The sequence below is a fragment of the Vulpes lagopus genome, chromosome 5, assembly GCF_018345385.1.
Source record: "Vulpes lagopus strain Blue_001 chromosome 5, ASM1834538v1, whole genome shotgun sequence".
Classification (NCBI taxonomy): domain Eukaryota; kingdom Metazoa; phylum Chordata; class Mammalia; order Carnivora; family Canidae; genus Vulpes; species Vulpes lagopus.
The window spans coordinates 78,406,160-78,427,400 of record NC_054828.1 but is presented as its reverse complement, the minus strand read 5'-3'; the positions used below and the strand labels follow the sequence as shown (position 1 = coordinate 78,427,400).

At 41.4% G+C, this 21,241-nt stretch overlaps 1 protein-coding gene across 1 annotated transcript in view; it reads right to left on the bottom strand.

Moving 5' to 3' along the window:
* Window positions 1-21,241, bottom strand: part of SPAG17 (sperm associated antigen 17) — a 221,169-nt gene that overhangs the window by 144,245 nt on the left and 55,683 nt on the right. The window contains exon 4 of the mRNA XM_041754035.1: window positions 4,623-4,754. Within this exon, the coding sequence (XP_041609969.1) occupies window positions 4,623-4,754 (132 nt within the window). The remainder of the gene's footprint in view (window positions 1-4,622; window positions 4,755-21,241) is intronic.

Below are 21,241 nucleotides of genomic sequence, written 5' to 3'. Positions count from 1 at the left end.
GACAATTTTGGGTCTGATTCCCAGCTACACCTCTGAGTAGCTATATAACCTTGGGAAAGTTACTTAACTTTTTACACCTTTAGTTTCCCCATCTGCAAATCAAGAAAAATACTCTGTACCTCATAAAGTCATTTAAAAGATTAAACGATCTAACATGTGTAAAGATCTTAGTATAATGTCAGAGAGTCAATAAGGTAGCAAAAAAATATTATCCTTAGCTGTTGTAACCATAGCTATTTGTATTTAAAAATGCCACTCTATTTTAAATATGCGTGTTTCTTTACATTTGTTTCCTAAAGTCTGTAAAAATTCTCATTAACTAAAAGCATCCCAATTAGGAAAATGCTTCTGTTCTACAGATCAGTTAGCCAGGGAGTCATTTATTATTTACCCTGAATCGCTGAATTTTGTAGCTCTTTAGATCCAATGGTTTTGTTGGTAGTATCCTCATTTTGATAATCCAGCTTCAAAGAATTCCAGCTAGTTAGTGAGGCAAGTTATTCCTTTCCTGAAACCACACGGGTACCTCTAAACTGAGTTCCTGCTCTTCCTCTGTTTGATTTCTGAAAATAGTTTTTGAAGATTTTAACCACAACTGAATCAAAACTAACCAGCCTGTAATTTCCTGGTATGTCCCTATGGCCTTTCTTTTAAAACAAAACACACACACACAAATGGCATTACATTGGCTGGTTTCCAGTATTTTGGGGTTTCAACTGAAGTAAGCTGTAAAACGTCTGTGAAAGTTACCCTAATTTTTCTTCCTCCCTCCTATGGAGCAGGCTCTGTGCTGTTTGTGGCTTCATCATGATGCCTTATCACATTTAGGTGCTTTTAACTTGGGGTTGTTTGAAGAAAAGTTTACCGATTCAGCATAGTTCTGACTGCAGATTTCCTTCTCTCCAATTCTAATGCTTTGGAAAATAAAGCAACACATACTAAATATATAAGCCAGAAAGAGACGGAACTGTTCTGCTTTTACATAAAAGATACGCTTAAAATAGCCAAGAAAATATGGACTGGTTATTTGAATTCACAAATTAAAAGCAAGGGAGAATATATCTGGATCTCTTCCTAAAACCTATGCAAATTTTCTGAAATGTACTCAGGGGCACAGGAAGACTAGATTTAGTTTGGCTGATTATTGAAATGGTTAATTTTTTTTGTATTATAGCCATTTTTTTATCTTTTTTGGATGATTCGTTCCTTTTAGCTGAATTCTCAATGTATTTTAAATATATACACAGTAAAGTGTTTTGGTTTTAAATAAAAGTTTATAATCAACACGGAATTTGAACTGAAACAGAAGTAAAAATGTAAACAATGCTGTAATATTCAGATAATGATTACATCAAAAATGGATCAGAATAGAAACTAATAATTTATTTTAAAATTATAATGAACATTATGAAAATATGTGTGCCAGGTATGTCCTTTCTCTAAATACTTGTTTCAATAAATATTTAAGTTAATAATTAACAACAGGGCAGCCCCGGTGGCTCAGTGGTTTAGCCCCGCCTTCAGCCCAGGGCCTGATCCTGGAGATGGGGGATGGAGTCCCACATCAGGCTCCCTGCATGGACAGAATAAATAGTCCGTATTGACTCTCTGGCATTATACTAAGACATCTCATGAATAGATACATAAAATTTTAAAAATAATAATAATTAACAACAGATTGACAATGATAGAACTAAAAATGCAGAGTAAATGTTGAGATAATAATATGTGCAAGGAAAAGTCATTTCTAAAGAAAACACACTCATTCAGATTTTAAGATATAACAAAATCTTAATTTGGGATCAACCTTATCAGAGAGTTATTCAGAATTTCTGAAATTCTAAAGTATATTTATAGCAATACAATATGTTTCCTTCATGATACATATATTTGGAGGTAACCAAAAAGGAGTTCCCAAATAGATCAGAGATTTAAAAGTTTTTCAATTTAATTGCAATTAGAGGCAGGCATTTGCCTTTCAGAAATTCATGTGCTAAAAGCATTCGAAACTATTCCTCTAAAAAAATATCTTCTCCCATATTATTTTTTATAATGTTAATTAGCCAGCAAACGTTCTTCATGGACAAAACAAAAGAAATGGTAAGCATAGACTACACTAAAGTGCTACAGATTATTAAAATCAATGGAATCTAAAATGATGAGATTTTTACTGTACTTGGCAATTGGAACTATATTATTCATCACTCACTTACTTTTCTTTTTCACCACTTATTTTTAAGAAGAATTTTGGTTGATTAAAACAGGATTGTATGTTTATATAATGATCTATTTGTTTCACCGGGGGTAAAGGACAGGGGCCTAAAAATATTAGTTAATTTTGTCCACATCTTCTGCCCAGTATTTTGGGTAATTACCTGCTATGGATAATTTTTAAGCATTCATTTTTAAAAAATACAACTCTGAAAATTCCACATAGGAGGTACAAAACACAATTCGGGATGCAAGGTTGTAAGCCACATAATTAGCATTTGAAAGGAAACATCTCCATACGTGTCAGGTTACTGTTAAAAAGCTGAAGAGATAGTCATTCCCCTTGTAGGAATCTCAGGATCCCATTCTGGGATCAGGAAAGAGGAAGAAACTGGGTCAAGTCCTCTTTTCTTTTTTTCACCTTTCTAATCCACAGCACGGGTCAGTTTTCCATACTTTGTACTTGTTTTACTTTCTGCCAAACTCACCGGCTGACAAGCATTAACCTCAATTGTTCTAACTGACTGGTTGGGTGGTGTTGTTGAAATGAACAGAGATTATATCATCCCTCCAACAACTCTCTTCATCTTGCCTTTACCAAGAGTGTTTTCTGGAGAGTACTCCCTTCCAATCAGTTTTCATCAATTTATTTAGCACTTACTCGTATGGCTGCAACTGAGAGATTTGGGGCTGGTGTTTTGGGAACCCAATCTAAGGAAGACATTGAATCAGACTATATAATTGTTGGCTCCTGATTGCTCAGAGCTCTCTTAGGCATCTATTACATTTATATATATGTGTGTGTACACACACACTTACACACACCCCTAAAATTCAAGCCCCAATTCCTTTGGACTTTTAAATTTTCAAAAAATAAACTAGGATTATTTCCATATCTTCAGAATCTCATACCTGTATTATTATAGTTCACATTTCAAAGAAAAGCCGAGCAAAATCACTGCAGAAGTATTTTTATATTGTCGCTAGCTTTAAAAATTTCTCTTGAGCTGCCAGCATATTCCATGTACTGGAACTTAACATTTGTGAACTGAAATCTAAAACTTACTCCAATTATAAACAATCGCTGACTTAAAATAGGTGGCAAACAAGTAAACTGATACTCTGTGGCATGTATATTTGTAGGTGGAGTGGGAAAGCACAGAGCAAACAGAAGGCGAAGAGATTTTCACAGGACTCACAGTCTACTTTTTATAATTCAGATTCCCATGTGACATCGGAATTTTAAAAGGCAAGAAAAGATATTTCTATACTAGTTTCACATTTTCCAATTTTTCTTCTGCCAAGTCTTAATGTCCCCGAGTATTTCTTAAGGTACAAATCTCCTGCATATGATGAAAAGAGCTTCGATAGTTGGAAAACTAGACCATCATTTGTGTTCGTATGAGTAGAATTTTCCCGGGAACAATACATGCCACCCTAATAAGATGCTACGTGGGGAATCTCTTTGAAAAACATAAAGTCCTCTACGGCAAATATAAGGTGGCATTATTATTTTGTCCTACAATTATCCTGTCAAGAGTCCAACTCAAAAGGAAACCTAGATTTGAGGGTTGTGCGAAGGTGAGGAAGATATTACTGGAACATTTTCCCTTTTCTCTTCTTCCACGAACTGATTTTTGCCTCTTTTACTTTGGGGCATAAGGAAACAGCCTACATGTAAATTCACTTCATACATACATGTGTACACACACATACACAGACACACACATGTTACATATGTACGTACAGAAGCATTTGGCTTTCCAAAAACGTTTCAGCATGATTGGGAAAATAAGAAAAACCTCTCTTATTTCGAGTGATGATAATAACAAATGGATTTGAACCTGGCATCATTCTGCTGAAGGTATTTTACACTGTTTTTTTTTTTCCAGATGAAAATATGAATCTTTGGAAGACACACAGATTGATTTCTATCGGCAAATGAAAAGTCTGCATGTGAAGAAATAATCAGGCGTACGATATGGGAGTAGAGGTGATGGATTGCTGCTGAAATATTCAGATTATTATGAAGGTACAGATGTAGCCTGCTAGTTTAATAGCAATTCCTACTGAATATCAGATAAAATATTTTAAATAGTTAGAGCCTGACTTTGCAGGTTTTTTCACATTACATTTACTTCGCCTGACTGTGTCTCTCCTTGATTCCATTCTTTACTACTAGCATATAAATAGACTACTATGAAAAAAACCTCAGGCACATGCTCTGACTGTTGTTCTATTTCTGCAGGTGGGAATTTATTTTTAATAGGTCGGCCTTTGAGAAAGCAGAATTCCTCCAATGGATCTATGGTGGGCCTTTTGCTGAGCGTGCCAGGTAACACTTAGTGGAAGGTTTATGATGGGAGGAAGTGCTCGGCGTCCTCTTTAGAAGACCCACCACCATACAGTACCTTCTTTTCATTTTCCCGTCGCTGCTGGTCCTTGACTTTAATCTGGAGAAGCTGAAATTTCAAGAGTTTCCCTATCAGTGGTAGGGTTAGTTTCTCTCCGCTGTCCATAATTGCCTTTGCTGCCATTATCACCTACGAAGAAACACAGTTAATAGGGAAAGTGGCGTTTTATGACTGTTGGATCAGTCTGGCGGTGATGAAAAGATGAAATGGTATTTTGGTTTTGTAATATTTGTCTTGTTGCAAAGGTGCCTCACTGCTGGCCCCAAAGAGAGAAAAATGCCACACTGCCATAGAGAGGAGCATTTATCTTCTGCTTTGTAGAAACTGGGTTGTTTGAAAAGGAACTTGTTTTCCCAAGGAGGCAGCGAGTGCTTGCCGCAGTGGTGCTGGACCCAGACCGCCAGCGCAGGGGTAGAGCAAAGACACGCCAGGCTCCCTTTCGCGTGACTGATGGGTCAGTTTCGTGCTACAGAAAGTCTATTGTTTGGCGTAGGCAATAGTCTAAACTGTCAAACTTTGACTTATTACCACATTATAAATTAAATAGGGTTTTATAATAATGGAAATACCTAGGTTAGCGATCTTTTATTTCTTGGTGACCAAAGTCAAACGCAAGATAAAAACTGCTTGACACAGAGGCGCCCTAGGAGCGTTTCCCCCCACCACCCCCTCGCAATTTAATGTTGATCCTGTTGGTATGCAGCCTAATTGGGGTGAAATGAGGTTATTGAGTTTTCTTTGGGTGACGACAGCCGCTAGGAACATACAGCTGTATTGTCCAGATGTGTGGCACTGACAGCCTGTTTTATGACTGCGCTTTTTACAGCTTGTTTCCCCTAAATTTCACACAACTCTCTAACATCTGGGCCCTTTTCCTTGGAGCCCTATAACCACTTTATTTACTGCAAAAAAATAAAATCATGTAAAATATGCCATAAAAGGTTGTTACGTGTTTCTCTTTACTTGTGTTGTCTCCCTAATAAAGTTCACCTCTGCCGGAAGCACTGTCACAAAAGTAATCTGGTCAAAGTATTTTTCGACTTTTGTTTTTAAGCAAAGCATTACGATTTATTTATAACCCCGAGATGAATTAGGTGTTGCTAAAATGTTCTGACATGTTGCTTTTCTCCCCCCTTGGAGCAATTACTCCTCCCGGCGCATATGGTGTCAATTTGAGACTCTGCCTCAGACAATGACTGCGCGCTCCGCATCTCATCGAGCTGCGTCTTGTCTGAGGTTCACACCGGCCCTTGGTCAGGGCTTTCCCGGCCGATCCGGTTCCTGATGACTTTCCGCTTTGCCAAAGGAAATAGCGGAAAGAAGGGGAGATGGCTATTTTGCTTCTCACTGCGGAAGGCCCTGTGGATTATTCTCTGCCAAAATGAAACGGGACCTCTCAGAGACCGTATTGCACCGCAGAAGGGGAAGGGCCGGGGAAAGGGCTCCTTTAGAGCTGCTGTTTCTGAAACCAGAGGAACAAACCCAGTGTCAGAAAGCGGTGTGTGTGTCTAAGCAAACACCCTCCACGGAACAGAGTGCTCTGCTTTTTATGGCAGCTCTGCTCCTGCTACCATGATTTAGGGAAAGGGACCTGATGGCTGTGATTTCTGGGAGCAGGAAAGCCTAAGGGTACACCTGCAGAGCCTCACCATTTAATGATGGCCAGATTCGGGAGAGAAGCGGACAGACGGTCACACGTTTACTGTAAAATGAAAACTATCCAATTGGGCCCAACCCCAAGGGTAGACGTGTTTGGTTGGAAATGACATTTTTCAATAGCAGTTAAACAGTGTGCTGACAATCAGGCTGTTTGGTGACATCTGGTTCAAAATATACAAGTTTGGGTTTTAAGAAAGTCACAGCAGTCTAGTATGGGGCGTTTCCCAGTAATACAAATATAATGACAGCGTTGAAGGGAAGTCAACACTGGACTAGGTTACCCAAGAGTGGTATGGAGTCTCTTTGATGACCTGTGAACACAGGATGTTTACCTATGTCTGGGATGGTTTGGGTGAAGCCTGCCTGGCGTCATGGTGATGGATGGGATGTCTCTGGAACTGCTTTCTAATCCCATGTCTCTGTGAGTCTATGAATGTTACCTCACTGTGTTAAAATGTATTCAAAGTTCACAACAAAATGTCCTGAGAGAAAGGTATTTTGCAGGCCATAAAAGTTATTTCTGGTCTATCTGAAACTGCACAGAGGGGGTTTTAAAACAGAAATCTGGCATGGCATCAACATAACAGTGGTATCTTACGAATGGGGAGGTTAGTGATGAGAAGTGTCACTGGAATTGCTGGGTACCCGTGTTCTTCTGATGCACGGACACACAGTGAGTAAGAGAAGTGGCAGGGCAAGGCGGCATTGAGCAGGGCCTGATGGATGCTCTCCCCTCCCTGAACAGCCCTGGGGCAGCCCATGCAGAGGCAGGCTCTGTGCCAACAAGGCACAGCAGTGCATGTGACACCATGGGCAGGGGCAGAAACCAGGCATGCCTGTCCTTCTCCAGGGCTGCTCAGGGATACTTGACTCCCACACGTGCCATTTTCCCTGTGTGCTTCCCGCTAAAGGGAACGACTACGACGGTGTGAATCCTTGGGACAATTAACAAAAGTGAAAGTCTCTGCTGAACTCAAAATCTGAGACTGAAAATGTTTATGGTGTGTGGGTCACCCCCAGGAGACCCAGAGAAAGAAAGATGTTTACAAATTAATTTCTACTGGAAAGTCTTTCTTTTCACACTCCATAATTCACAATTCTACCCCCTTGAGAGTCAGTGGTTTGGTCTTAGATGAAAAGCAAGTCCTTAGAGGGCCTTTGTTCCAGGATGAGTCTTTGAGGGAAGAAGAAAAAACTGCATTTTTTAAGGGGAGATGCCACTCTTCACAGAACATTCCAGAGAGACTGTCCTTCCTCACTGCCCCTGAAGTAATTAACATAATAATCAAACCTTCAACCTTCCATCATAAAGACTACTCATCCGGTATCTAGCTGATGTGCATGTCTGGGGAGACAGGCTGGCCAGGGTGGTAGGTATTGGGACGATAAGGGATACAAGAGAAAATGGGAGCAATGAACTGGTCGGGGTTGTGGAATAATCAGACAAAAACTGGAACTTCTGGAATGAAGCAGAAAAACAGTCCTAAGTATGTTAAAACCTGAGTACTCATCAAGCCAAAATACCAAATAAATGAACCTGGCATGAGCCAGAAACTTAAAAACAAGTATGGGCAAAGGAGACTCATTAAAATGGAGTAAAACTGTTGACAGGTGAGGCCTGTATGTGTCTCCTGGACCTATTCAGGCCAGGCCTTGGGGCCTGCCAGGGCTGGGGGGAAGTCCAGGCCAACCTAACAGAGGTGTTTGGTTCTGGAAAAGACTGGTATAAGAGGAAACTTAGCTTGGGAGTGTGGCTGAGGAAATAAGACACAACTGCATTTTCCCAGCTGTGAATATCTTATTTTGAGGGTAGATGCCCTTTGTCTGTTAGAAAATTCGTGATTCTGAACATATTAAGAAATAAAAACATTTCCATCTTTATCACTGACTGGGCTCAAAGATTTATGTCATATTTACTAATGAGCTGATCCAACAAAAATATATCAAATGAGCCAAATTCTTTCCTTGCCTGGGGATCAGGCCCACCCACAGACACTAGTGCCCTCCCTTCCCCTCTTCCCACCCTCCTCTCTGTGTTTCCTCCCATGTTAGCAGTAAGCACAGCATCTGCCTGGACGACAGGACTGCTGCACAGATTCCCAAGGAGTCCAAATGTATGCATGTGTCCAAGTGTATAGACAGGTACACATGCAAACATACATGCATATGTGACAGATGATGGGTAGATAGATAGATGACAGACACGACTCCATGAGGCCTGTTGCCTGGTTCCCTGTTGAGTTTACAAGGAGGCATATGGAGCAGCTTGAATCATTGCCTAACTTGGTCATCATGCTCAATGCAGGTGAGTTCTGAGGAAGGGTAAAGGTTTTGGATCTGCGTTTCTCCTGCCTGCAGCAGGCCACAGAAAAAGGTAGTGGAGGGGAGGGAAAAGTGTGGTTGTGAGGGGCAGAGGAGGGTGGAGTGATGGGAGAGGAATAGGCAGAGGGAAGACATCCCTCCAGAAAGTCCAAGTGGCCACCAGTTCTCCTAAAAAAAAAAAACCTTTACGTTTCAGGGCCCTCCTTGGGGGTCCATGATGTTTGTTACAGCAGCAGAAATAATGCCCAGGGTATGACTCCATATTACACCTATTGTCCTTGAGTCAATGACTTAGGATTGGTTTGGATATGTGAAGACCCTGGTGAACAGGAGCAAAACCCATTACCTTGACTCAGTCCAACTAGCACAGGACTGAGCAAACAGGTTTTTGACACAGAGGAGATCTAACTCTTGTAGGTATGTATGTATTCTTTCATTCCTTTGGTGTCACATTGTTTCAAGTAGCTCATTTCCTTTATATATAACTGATTATGTGCAATAGCTCATCATCACTGTAAAAAGTCCAAACAGTACCAGAAGGATATACGATGAAAAGAAAATGCTTCCTCAACCTGCTCCACCATTCTCTCTCTTTCCAGAAGGAAATCCTTGTGTATCCTTTGTAATTTCCTATACATAAATAAACATACATACATATATCCTATATGTTTTAATAGAATTAGGATCACGCTTTTGCATGGTCGAATGGCTAGTATTTTTACATACAAAGTTCTGGGACAGCTTTCTGTGCTGACATGTATTGCTTAAATTATATTCATAGTCTCCTATTTTATGGACATTTGGGCATTTATTTTACCAGTTTCCTAATGACGGACATTTTGGCAATTTCAGGTTTTTTCTTCTATTAAAGTGCATGTGTATTTTAAATATTTATGGCTCCTTCCAAATTGACATTTGAAAAGTTCATAGCATTCTTATTCCCTTCACCACTCTGTGAAGGGATGTGTTTCCTCAACCCCTCATTAATACTGAGTATTCTGTAGCCTTTCTATCTTTGTTGAGACCAATGCTGATAGATCTTTCTATGATGATGGAAATATTCTGTGCGTTGTATAGTATAGTAGCCACCAGCCATGTGTGGTTATTGAACACTTGAATATTGCTAGTCTGACTGGGGAACTGAATTTTTATTTTATCTTTTAGATGATTAAAATTAAAATTTAAATAGCCACATGTAGCTAGTGGCTACTGTTTTTGGTCAGAACAGGTCTGTGTGATAGCAAAAGGTGGGGGGAAATAGTATCTCATTTAAAATTATGTTTCTTTAATCATCTCATCATTCTGTCCCTTTATTTTACCCCACAACTGAAAGGAAAGATAGCCTATCTGGCACCATCTTTGCAAATTTTATTCATTTAGGCAAATGCTTCAACACATTTAGTAAATAATAGTGGTGTGCTCAGATTTACATGCTGCTCAGGGTAGAAAGGTAATGGAAATCTATGACTCCCAGGTATTTGACTCTAAGGTATTTGTTTCTGGCCACTCCGGAAGCTGGCCCTGGTAAGGTGAGGATGATTAGGGCTGCCATGGGGCAAAAATGGGAAAGATCTAGTTTGCTTCTGCCTTCTTTGTATTACCCTTTTCTACTGTATTCCTCCTCCTTCTAAGTACATGATGCCCTTCTGCTTTCCAAATCCCTCTTGCTACTAAAATAGAAAAGCTTTCACTTGGCAACGCACTTTCAATGAAGTTCATTCATACCAGGGAATGTGCTGTATTTTATGATTTTATCCCTTAGTTACAGGATGAAAGGGACTAGAAAGTGTGAAATAATTGCAAACAATAAGTAATAGGTGTGGCTGTTTAGAATTTAGTGTGGGCAGTGGCTGTTCCCGCTGACTGGAAAGCTTGCAGTGCCTCAGGCTGGCTGCAAGGTAAATGTGGTTTCTGTATTCCTGGTGCTCTGCTGGGGGGCCTGGAGTGGCAGCGGCACTGAGGCCTTGACAGGTTTCCCAGGCACCCGCCCTCGTGTTTCACTGCTTGGAGCTGCTGTTAGATTCCAGGACTGGGTCTCACAGAGGAAAGAATCTGAAGGGAAATTGGAAATCTCCCTCCCATCAGGGTTGGAGGAGCATCAGAGAGGGTGACTGAATGCGTGGTTGGGGCAGAAAAAGAGTAAGGTGGCAGCTGGTTACCAGGAAGTAGAATAAAGACAAATAAAACTGCTCCAGGAATGAGACCCTGGGACTAGTCTGTGTGTGTGTGTGTGTGTGTGTGTGTGTGTGTGTGTGAGCACACATGTGTCTGTGCACACACGTGTCTGCGTGCATGTGTGCACAAGACTATGTGTGTTTATGTGCACAGCTGCTGTAGGGATGATAAGGATTATTAAGATACTGTGTATCTAAAAACAGTGTCAAAACTGAGATAGTGGAGATTAAAGAATCAGTAAGAAAGGAAAATACTAACACTTTGGCACTTTAAAAAGAAATACTGTGGACTGTTTTCCATTTCTATCTAATTATCCTACATTACACAAGGTATTGTGTTTATCATTAAACACGTCAGATTAAATAAGTATAATTTATTCATCAAAGTTGACCACGTTACTGTATGTGCCATCTTCAAAATCTGCTTAGGGGAGCATCATTATTTGCTTCTGCATCCTGCTTTAATCTTTTTTGTTATATCTGCTTATCACATTAAAAAGTCAGAGGAAATATTGCCCTAGAGTGTGAGAGAGCATGTGTGTGCCTGTTTGCATGTGTGTGTGTGTGTGTGTGTGTGTGTGTGTGTGTGTTTTACAAAACTTCCAGTGTTTAGTTGGGCCTGATTCTGCATCTCTGATGGAAAGAATTGAGCAGAGGATTTGCAAATGACTAAAAAGGCCCCCTTATTTGGAGGTGCCCTCACATGAAACAATCCTATTGGGAATTTTAGCTCTTGTGCTAAAAGGGCTGAGGAACCAGCTGCTGAAGTTATCATAACTTATGTGCAGCATAATGAGAAAGCCCAGCCTGTGTGTGCATTCCGGGCTTCTCAGATACCACTGGGTGGCCTTGGGCAAGTCACTGAATCCCCTTTAACCTCAGCTTTTTAATCTACAGCACGGTTTCTCAATAGTGGCACGACTGACACTTGGAGCCAAATAAGTCTTTATCGTGGGAGGTTTTCCGGAGCCTTGCAGGATGTTTTTGGGCAACCCTGCCTTCTACCCAGCCATGACAACCAGTGGTCTCTCCGGACATTGCTAAGTTCAACAAAATTGTCCTTGGTTGAGAACCACTGATTTATAGAAATAGAATCCAATTGGAATTGAATGAAATAACGCATAAAACAGCAAAGCATGGTAAATAACACACACACACGGAAAACCCTCAGCTCTTAAAAATAAATAAGCTCTTAAACAAACAAATAAATAAATAAATAGAATCAGCTCTTACTGTGATTATGCTCATCTCCAGGGGAAAAAAAAGGAATTTTTGAAGGCTTTATGCCCAGGTTGGGAAAAAGAATAAGAATGGGGTGAAGCACATTTAGGGGGCAGACAGTGACTGAAATTTATTATCAGCTGGTGATAACCTGGCTTCTCTTTTCATTTAACCCTTTCTCTGCTTCGATGAAAACAAATCAAGATCCATTTAGGGAAAGTAGAGATAAAGAGAGGTGTGAAAACATGATTTGTTATGGCCCAGCATGTAGTGGCAGACGGGAGAGAAGGAGGAAGGTTGCTGTTCTTAATTTCTCCTAAAATGTGGGCTAGAGGAATCATATGAAGAGCGTTCTGCAGTCCCACTGCCCCCTGTTTCTTGCTCCCTCCATTCCCCTCCCTCCTCCATTCCTTCTGCTGTTGCTGAGCGCCCAGCTATATTGCAGTCCCTGCATTACTTGATCCTCTACATGTCTGGTCTACCCAATTCACATTCTTTAAGTAATGAATAATTTCCAATGAGACATAATTGGAAAAACAGCTGGAAGGGTAAGTGTTGCAGGGAGAGGAGGTGGTGGAGAGAGACAGAAAGAGAGGAAAGGGAAAGAATAGGAATGCCTGAAACATATTTTCTCACTTGGAGCAGAGGAAAAGAAAAATAATCGAGCAATATTAAGCTGTCCATACATAGGTTTAAAGGTGACGGAATCGGTAGGCTCTGTGTGGATCACACTGCCTGTCTAATGCAAATGGAACGTTATGAAGGTGCTCAGACCACAGCTTGGTGAGAAGTTCATAATGATGATAAATATCCATAGCAGGTGACTCCCAGATCATTTTCAGCTGTCCATAATTAAACTGGTATCCATCTCTCGACAATGTCAGGGTTGTAAAATAATTCCAGTCATTGGACCCCTTACATCTGTGCTGAAATGAAATAATATTTGGCAGTAACAAGAAGTCACTGAAACTAAATAAACAACTCCTTTCAAGACTACATAAAAGTCGGTAACATAATAACATTTGACAGGGATTAAGACTTCTTTGGGGCTGTAAGGAAGTTTCAGGAGCAGCAATAACAAATACACAGAAGGTGGAACAGATCTATGCTTTCACAGGCATGTAGCATTTGAAAAGTGATGGATGTCCCAAAGGAGATGTGCATTTCAAACATCTAATAACACACATGTCAAAAAGCCTGTGACTCTATTCTAGAAACGTTTGTTGGGATTAGTCTTCCAAAGAAGTATAATGCAAAGCTTCCCTCTTTTTATTAAGGAACGTTTTGGTTTTTGCATTTTTACAAAACACCTAAAGGCACATGAAGCTGCATGTGATAAAATATGGGAGAATGATATAGAAAGTTCAGATATGCCTTAGCTTTAGGTGTGTATTAGTAACACATGGTCCATAATGGTGGCAATCTTTTTTTTTTTTTTCGATCAGGATCTTTTCCTAGTTCCTAAATGCTCCCACCCCTCTGAAGTCATCCTTGGTTCCTACAGCTTGAAATGAAAGCTACAACTGAAAAATCCTACAGTGTTTTTTTGTCTTTCCTCGGTGGGTTGGCTGTCTTGTACAGGAATTATTGGCATCCAGGACTTGTCTCCTCTAGGTGCTCAGAGGTCAGATCCTTATCCTTACCTAACTCATCTTTCTAAATACCCTCATAGAATATGTAGGGATGTAGACATATAGTGTGTTTGTTCACTCAATCAGTGTGAGGATGCTCTCATCTGAGTTATCATTTTCAAAAAATTTTAGCCTCAATTACAAAGCTGTAGGAATAGATTGTAAGTAGGTTCTCAGTCTGAGTAATGCACAGATGGTTACATAGCACACACTGCATACAGGGCAAGGATTGTTCCAATAGCTGCACTATTTTTTATTTTAATCTAAGGATTAAATACCTGCACATCAGGTATTCTAACTCATTTAATCCTCCCCTTTCCTTCTGGGTGGGCACTCTTATCACTCCATTTTATTGTAACGAAAGTGAGGCACAGTAATCACACATCAAGTAAGTCGTAGAGATGGGATTTGAAGCAGATGATATTGTTTCACTCCTGCTCCCCATCACCATATTCTTCGGCCTTACAATTGGGCTTTTCACCCCTTAGCTGGAGCTCCTGTGCTCCCATCTAGTCACTCAGCTCTTCTCAGTCCTCATCTTGGCTGGAGGGATGAGGATTTCTTTTCTTTCTTTCTTTTTTCTTTTTTTTTAAAGGATTTTATTTATTTTAGAGGGGGGGGGGAGAGAGAGAGAGAGAGAAAGAGAGAGAGAGAAAGAGAAAGAGAGAGCCGGGAAAAGGGCAAGGGCAGAGGGAAAAGTAGAGAGAATCTCAAGCAGACTACACACCAAGCATGGAGCCTGACATGGGGCTCGATCTCACGACCCTGAGCCAAAACCAAGAGTTGGATGCTAACTGACTGAGCCACACAGGCATCCCTGACGGGCTTCTTAGACCAAGATTTTATGTTTAAATACTCTTGACACTGGTTTAGCTCTAACCTGGGTCCTCCACTGTAAATGGCTGAGCTGCCTTTTTTTTTTCCTGACACCTTGTGGGGATTCAGAATTCTTGGTCCTAATGGCTTTGAAGGGGAGCAGATTACATCACCCCAAAATATACCACTTTGGCATAAGGATTATTTTGAGCTAAGAGCACTTAAAAAACAGCAGGTGCAAGAACGGCCTTCTGATCTCCCCTTTCCTTAATGAAAACAGAAGATAAAAGCTTCCATGTGAAAGATGCCCTCCCTACACCAGAGGAAATTAAACTGTGTCATAATCAAGGATGAGAAGTTGAGACAGAGAATTCTATACAATCAGGCCTTGTTCAAACTCCCCACAGGAGTTTACCTGCTTTTCCACATTGCCTCTTTATCCAATCTAATATATAGGCTTGTAGGTTTTGTCATTTTTCTGAGGGTCTTTATTTCCTTATGAAGGCTCCCTTGTCACATAAAACTTGTGTCAATGTGTGTGATGCTTTCTCTCCTGTTAATCTGTACAACTGACAATCTACTTGTCAGGCCCAGCTAAAAAGAACTCCAAGAGGGTAAAGGTAGACATTTACCTTCCCTATGGCTCTCTCTATGTCTTGTCCCAGGGCCTGAGTTCATATGTTAGAAACTTAGAAACTCAGGCTGGCAACCACCTCCATTTCCCAGCCTCCACCTCCTTAAATTCTAAGTCATTCTCCCAAAATCCTGCCTCAGTCCTGCACCTGAGACCCTACTAGGCATTGACACCTAGCTGTCTGAATATGGCTGCTCCCTGGACTTCCTGCACCCAGACACCAGAATGTTAGATGCATCATTTGCCATTTGGTGTGGATGCCGCAATTGACCTCCCAGACTAGAGGGACTGGGAGGGACTGGGTGCCCACCCATAATCCTTGCTTTCTTCTAGGAGAATCTGACTTTTTTCAGGCATTTGCCCCTCTCCTATTTGGCTCATGGGCCTCAGAGCAACCCCAGCTCTTTGGGTGGACCTGTTTGCACTCAAAGTTGATACTAGCCCCTGCCCCCTGCCCCTTGCCCCCTGCCCAAGATTGATTCAGGATGAGTGCATGATCTAGGTCAGGCCAGTGGGATGTGAGGAGTGGTATTCTGGGCCTGTCATGACAGAACTTTGGGAAAAGATGTAAAGAACATGGTTGCTGCCACAGGTTCCCTTCCTCAGCCACATTTCAGATAAAGGAAGGGTGAGAGCACTGAGGAAGTGGGGCTGGAGCCATGGACAGTGCTTACCCTGAGCTTGCCTAGGATTCTAGTCATATAAGCCAGCACATTCCCTTTGGTTTAAGCCAGGTTTAGTTTGATTTTCTCAAGTTAGAAGGTAGAAATAAGGTGACTAAGCTGATACCCATATGGTGAGATTCATACTTTCAAACTAAAGGGATCTTAAAACGACAACATTAACAACAACACACACACACACACACAAAACCCAGACATAATCAAGGTGTGTTTCCCAGATAAGTGGCATCAGCATCACCCAGGAACTTATTGGGACAAGGGCCACCTCAGACCTACTGAAGCCACAGCTCTCCCGTGATTTGGACATTCATAAGGTTAAGAGCCACTGCTCATACCTGGTTTCTTTTGTGGCCTTTCATGCTGGAGTACAGAACCCACATGCTATCAGGTTCACACTAGAGTCCCTGGCTAATTCTAAGTTATTGCCTCAATTATATTAATGTTATTTTTTAATACAGAGTCACTAAGTTGCCCATTTCAGAAGACAGCCGGCAGTGGGATTTCTGCTAATGTCCTGCTGGGTGAAGAATGTATTCAATGTATCAGCACTCTCTGCTTTTCCCTCTGGTGTACTTTGTTCCTCCACCATTATGGGAAAAGTTGTAGTGTTTCGCTAGCCTGATTTCGGATGGTGTTTTTTAGGGCTGGTGTTTCCCCCTAGCTTCTAATGCATCGCAAACCTGTCCCACAGAGAGGGCTTCTTTTTCAGTTGCCCCTTCCCTTCCTCGTCTCCTTGACTTATTAGTTAGAGAGGAGGCATATAGGATATAGGTTATATCCTGGCTGGCCACTGGCAGAGTCCTTGATGAGCAGATTGGTGCCACATTGTTCCCCATAGGTGTTTCACTGGTGTGCTCTGCAGACCACCTGCCTCAGAATCCCTGGGATCCTCATTAAAGATACAGATGGCCTAGGATCTAACCCCTAAAACTACCAAATCAACCTCTGGAAGTGAGGGCCTGAGAGTATGAAATTTTAATTCTAGAGATTCCTAGATACCCTGGAGTTTAAGAACTCGGACAAAGGTCATTTATATACCAACACTAGGATGGCCAACAGAGGGGGTTCCTCAGTGTGAGCTAAAACTAAAAGCCCCTGGATGGTTGGTCACCCTGAAAAAGCAAGTTCAAGGCAAGCCATCCTGAGACTGTCTGGTACAGTGTTAGGGTGTCATGAGTCTGGCTTTCTCCTTTGGTCTGCTTTTCCTCATCCAGCTCATCAACCAATGGTCTTCTCAGAGCCTCATATTCACCAAATTCTGAGTCAGTTTATCTGAGACAGCAAGGGTATTGATTCTCCCCTTTGTCAGTATCATTTGACATGATTATTAATCTCAGAGTCAGGACCCAGTAACCTAACAACAAATATTTACGGGGCTCTGAGATGTAATAACTTGCCCATGGGCACTGGTGGTAAATGGTGGTACTGATCTTTAAATATGGCACCTTCTAACCAGTGTGATATCTGCTTCTAAACTTCTAGAACTGGCTAGTATTTTCTCCAGTGAACTCCAGCAGAGTCTGAAATGCAACACCAAGGAGTTATGAGCCAGACCACCAGTTTAGGCACTCCATAAAGATTTCTCTTCCTTAGGCTCTGACTCTGAACCCCACACTCCTACTGCCTGGTGAAGGTTTTGCTCCAAATCCTCTCAGTAGCTCCAGACCAATTCCTCCACGATCTGAATCCCCTCTTGTTGTTTTCCTTTTCTAGCACTCTTTTCCAGTACACTGTCTTCTAGGGTATTCACCAAACATGCATCAGAGCCTCCTCGCACAGACTATTTCTCCTACTTGGGAGAATCTTCCTTAGATATTCACATAACCCCATCACCTCCCTCAGGTTTTATTCAGATGTTTCCTTCTCACTTTTACCCTCTCTAACCACCATATTTATTTATTTATTTATTTATTTATTTATTTATTTATTTATTATTTTTTAATTTTCTTAACCACCATATTTAAATTAGAGACCTGCTCTCTACTGCCCACACTCCTAATGCTCTGTGCTTCTTTTCCTGTAGAGCATTTATTACCATCCAATATAATACATACTTTATTTATATTATCTCTTATTCCCCCTTCCTATAAGGGCATTAGTTTTATCTATGTCTTCCCCACTGATCTTAATTCAAAGCCCAGAACATAATAAACATAAAACCAATTAAATCAGATGGCCATTGTGAACTGTTTTATAACACTTGATAATATCACCAACACCTGGATGTCCTACGGTCATGATTTACCCAAGACTGGATCAAATCTGAGTTAACTGGGACCTTCTGGAGGGTGCACTGTCAATGCTGTTTAACCTTCCTCAGAGAGACTTATTCTGGAGACAGATTGCTCTGGGGTGCAATCCTGGTGATGCCCCTTTTCTCACCATCCAACTGTTGAGATGGAGCCATTCTCAGGCATGAAGTAACTTGGCTCACATTTTAGGGACCTATTTTGTCATTCATTCATCTGACATTTTACAGAGCACCCACTACAGTCCCCAAACTAGAGATCTAGACACAAAAGCTACAGCCTCTGCTCATAATGAGCTGTCAAGATGGGGAGGCTGGCTACAGTGTGCAAAGAGCCTGTCTTATGGTATCCTGTGTCCTGCCCAGTGATGGAGATGAGCAAGGTGTAGCAGCGCCTCCTCCAAACTGGGAGAGGCAGCAAAGTTTACCTGCAGGTGTCACTCCTGAGTGAGTCTTGAAGGATCAGTGGGAGTGACTGTGGTTGAGGCTAGGTGGTGGGTGATGGGAGGAAAAGTGGGATCTCCTGCAAATGGACTGAGGCCAGAAATAGGCATATTCAGGAACTAGAATGTGGCTGGGGGTTTGGTATGGGTGACTGGAGGACAGAAGTGGTAGAGGGGTGGGGAACAGGAGTGGGGGAACTGAGGGACATTGGAGGGGCCACCAGTAGTGAGGACACCAGGGGCTTGAATGACATATTAAAGGAATTTGGACTTTTAGTTTTTTAGGAATTTGGATTTTATCCTGAAAGTAATGGGACACAGAGAGTTTTAAGAAGGTGAGAGACATGATCCAATGTATAGAGGTCTTCTTATGAGTCTTGGCATTTTATCTTCAGTGACTGCTCATATAGAGCAAAAGACCGCCAGGCTTTATTAGAGGTCTTGATAACCCACAACAAACTTCAAAATACTTGAACGCGTATCTCAGAGCTCACATCCTCTATCTTTCCCGTCCAGTTTTGACTCTCATCTGCTCCTGGTGCTAGAGGCATCTATGTTTACCAAAGGTATTCTAATTTGCCCAGAAGCTATAGACAAAGCTATGGGCAGGCGGACAGCACCACTTGCCTTGAAGAACAAGGAAATGAGCAAAGTTTGAACATTTTCTAGCCCTTCTTGGATTGGTTACTTCAGCAAAACTCAACAGATTGGTCTTTGGATATTTTGACCTTTGGGTATTTACAAAGACAGGGCCTTTTGATGGCATGTTCCTCTGTCCCTCCAGCTCCCAGAACAGAGCTGGCACAAGGGCTCAAAATGAAAGAAAGAATGAATGAACCACTGAGCAGTGGAGAAGGTAAGGAGTAGTGAGGGTAAATGGAGCCATAGTCCAGTTCTAGGTGCATGGCGAAGAACATCCAGACTAAGATGGAGTGCTCCTCATGGAGGAGGATGGCCTGTTTCCTGGCACTGTGGGCAGCATATGGTCACAAGGGAGGCTGCATTTCTCCAAGTGCAGGCTCAGAAGTGCCTGGATGCTAGTATAGAAGGTATATTCCTGGACTAGCCTGGAGACACCCCTGATCTCCATGACTAAGGCTTGGATCTGGAATTGATATTTTTAATGAACTCTCCAGGTGATTTTGAGGCTTGAGGTATCCCATGAGCACCACTGGACATGAGACAAGAAGAGGATGGAAATCGGTTTGGCTCACACCGAAGAACCTCCTTGATCAACTCTTCCCAGACTTCTCACCTGAGATCATTCTCCCTGGGTCTCACTGCCCAGGCCCTCAGTCTCATTTTCCGTTGAGGACCCTCCCATGCCTTTATGAGCAGTCTTGCATATGTGTCCTTCTTCTGTGGGGCATCCTGTGTACAGGGCTTGGGTGGTGGCTTCTCCCTTTCATCCCTCACGGCACCTAAAATCTGTTTGGAAATCACTTAAAGCAAATATCCCCCATTCTGAATTTAGACAATAGAGGGTCCTCTCCCATTATCAGAAGAGATCTAAAAAATGGGATTACATAATCATTTCACTTTAATGAATTCCATACTCACAAAATATAGCTGATAAAAATGTGATTAAATGCTCAACCTTACAACTTCTGCTTACCAAATTGACTAAGATAAAAAATACAGTGTGGAAGAGGGTGTGGTTAAATTGGAACTGTTAGAAGGAATGTAAATTGGCACACATTGTCTCGAATGCATTTTGACAATATGTGTCAAGAGCTTTAAAAAGATTTATATATTTTGACTCAGTAATTCCATTTCTTGAAATTTTTCATAAGGAAACGATCAGGGTCATAACTATTGGTAAACAGTCTAAATTTAGCAAAAGGAGGAGTGGTTAAGTGAATTATTGAATTGAGATGTGCTTTCTATTATATAGACACTAAATATGGATTTAGAAAAAGGCTAATGTCATAATATGTGACATATATATATATATATAAAGCATTTATAATATCATTCCCATTTTTAAAAAGAAGCATACATCTCTGAATGATAGAATATTCTACAGGTACCTCTTATTTCCACTACTTCTCCCCTACTGCTATATAGAGTAGGCAAAGGAATCGGCTCATTCAAGATCATGCAGACCTACCTGTCTGGTCTCACTCCTGGCTGCTCCTTCCACTTCATTTATAGTTGCTTGGTCATGCCATCTTAGGTCTGCATGATCTTGAATGAGCCGATTCCTTTGCCTAGAATTTCCATTCCTTCGTTACTTTGTAAAGCCCCCATTCAGCTTTCAAGCTTTTTTCCTAAAGCCTTTCCCTCAAAATGTCAGGAAGGTTTAGGCATTGTTCTTTGCACTCACTGCACCTTTTAAAACTTCTTTGTTATCATATAATAATAGAATTGCTTATTTTTTATATCTGTTTTCCAGGTCGAAAGCTGGAATTAACTTTGTCATTGGTATGTGGTAAACAACCAGTGAAGAGTGTGCTGAATGAAAGAATCAGCACGCAAATCACACAGACCTTCACAAACATTGTGCAGGCTGTGCCTTGTAAAAGTCACCATGGACCCTGCCATGGGTGACTGTGGGCTACCACCCAACCAGACCTTGTGTCATCAAGCCAGAATGCTCAAAGACTGGGAAAGCAAATGGCACTAAGTTGCTAATTGAGAAAAGGGTATTCTGAATAGTACTTCATGTGCCAAAGAGATTGTGTGCAATAGGCTGTGTTCATTCATTCATGTACCCATTCCACATACTTTCATTGTGTCCTGCCAATGCTCTAAGATCAGTGGCTTTGGTCTCCAAATGTACCTG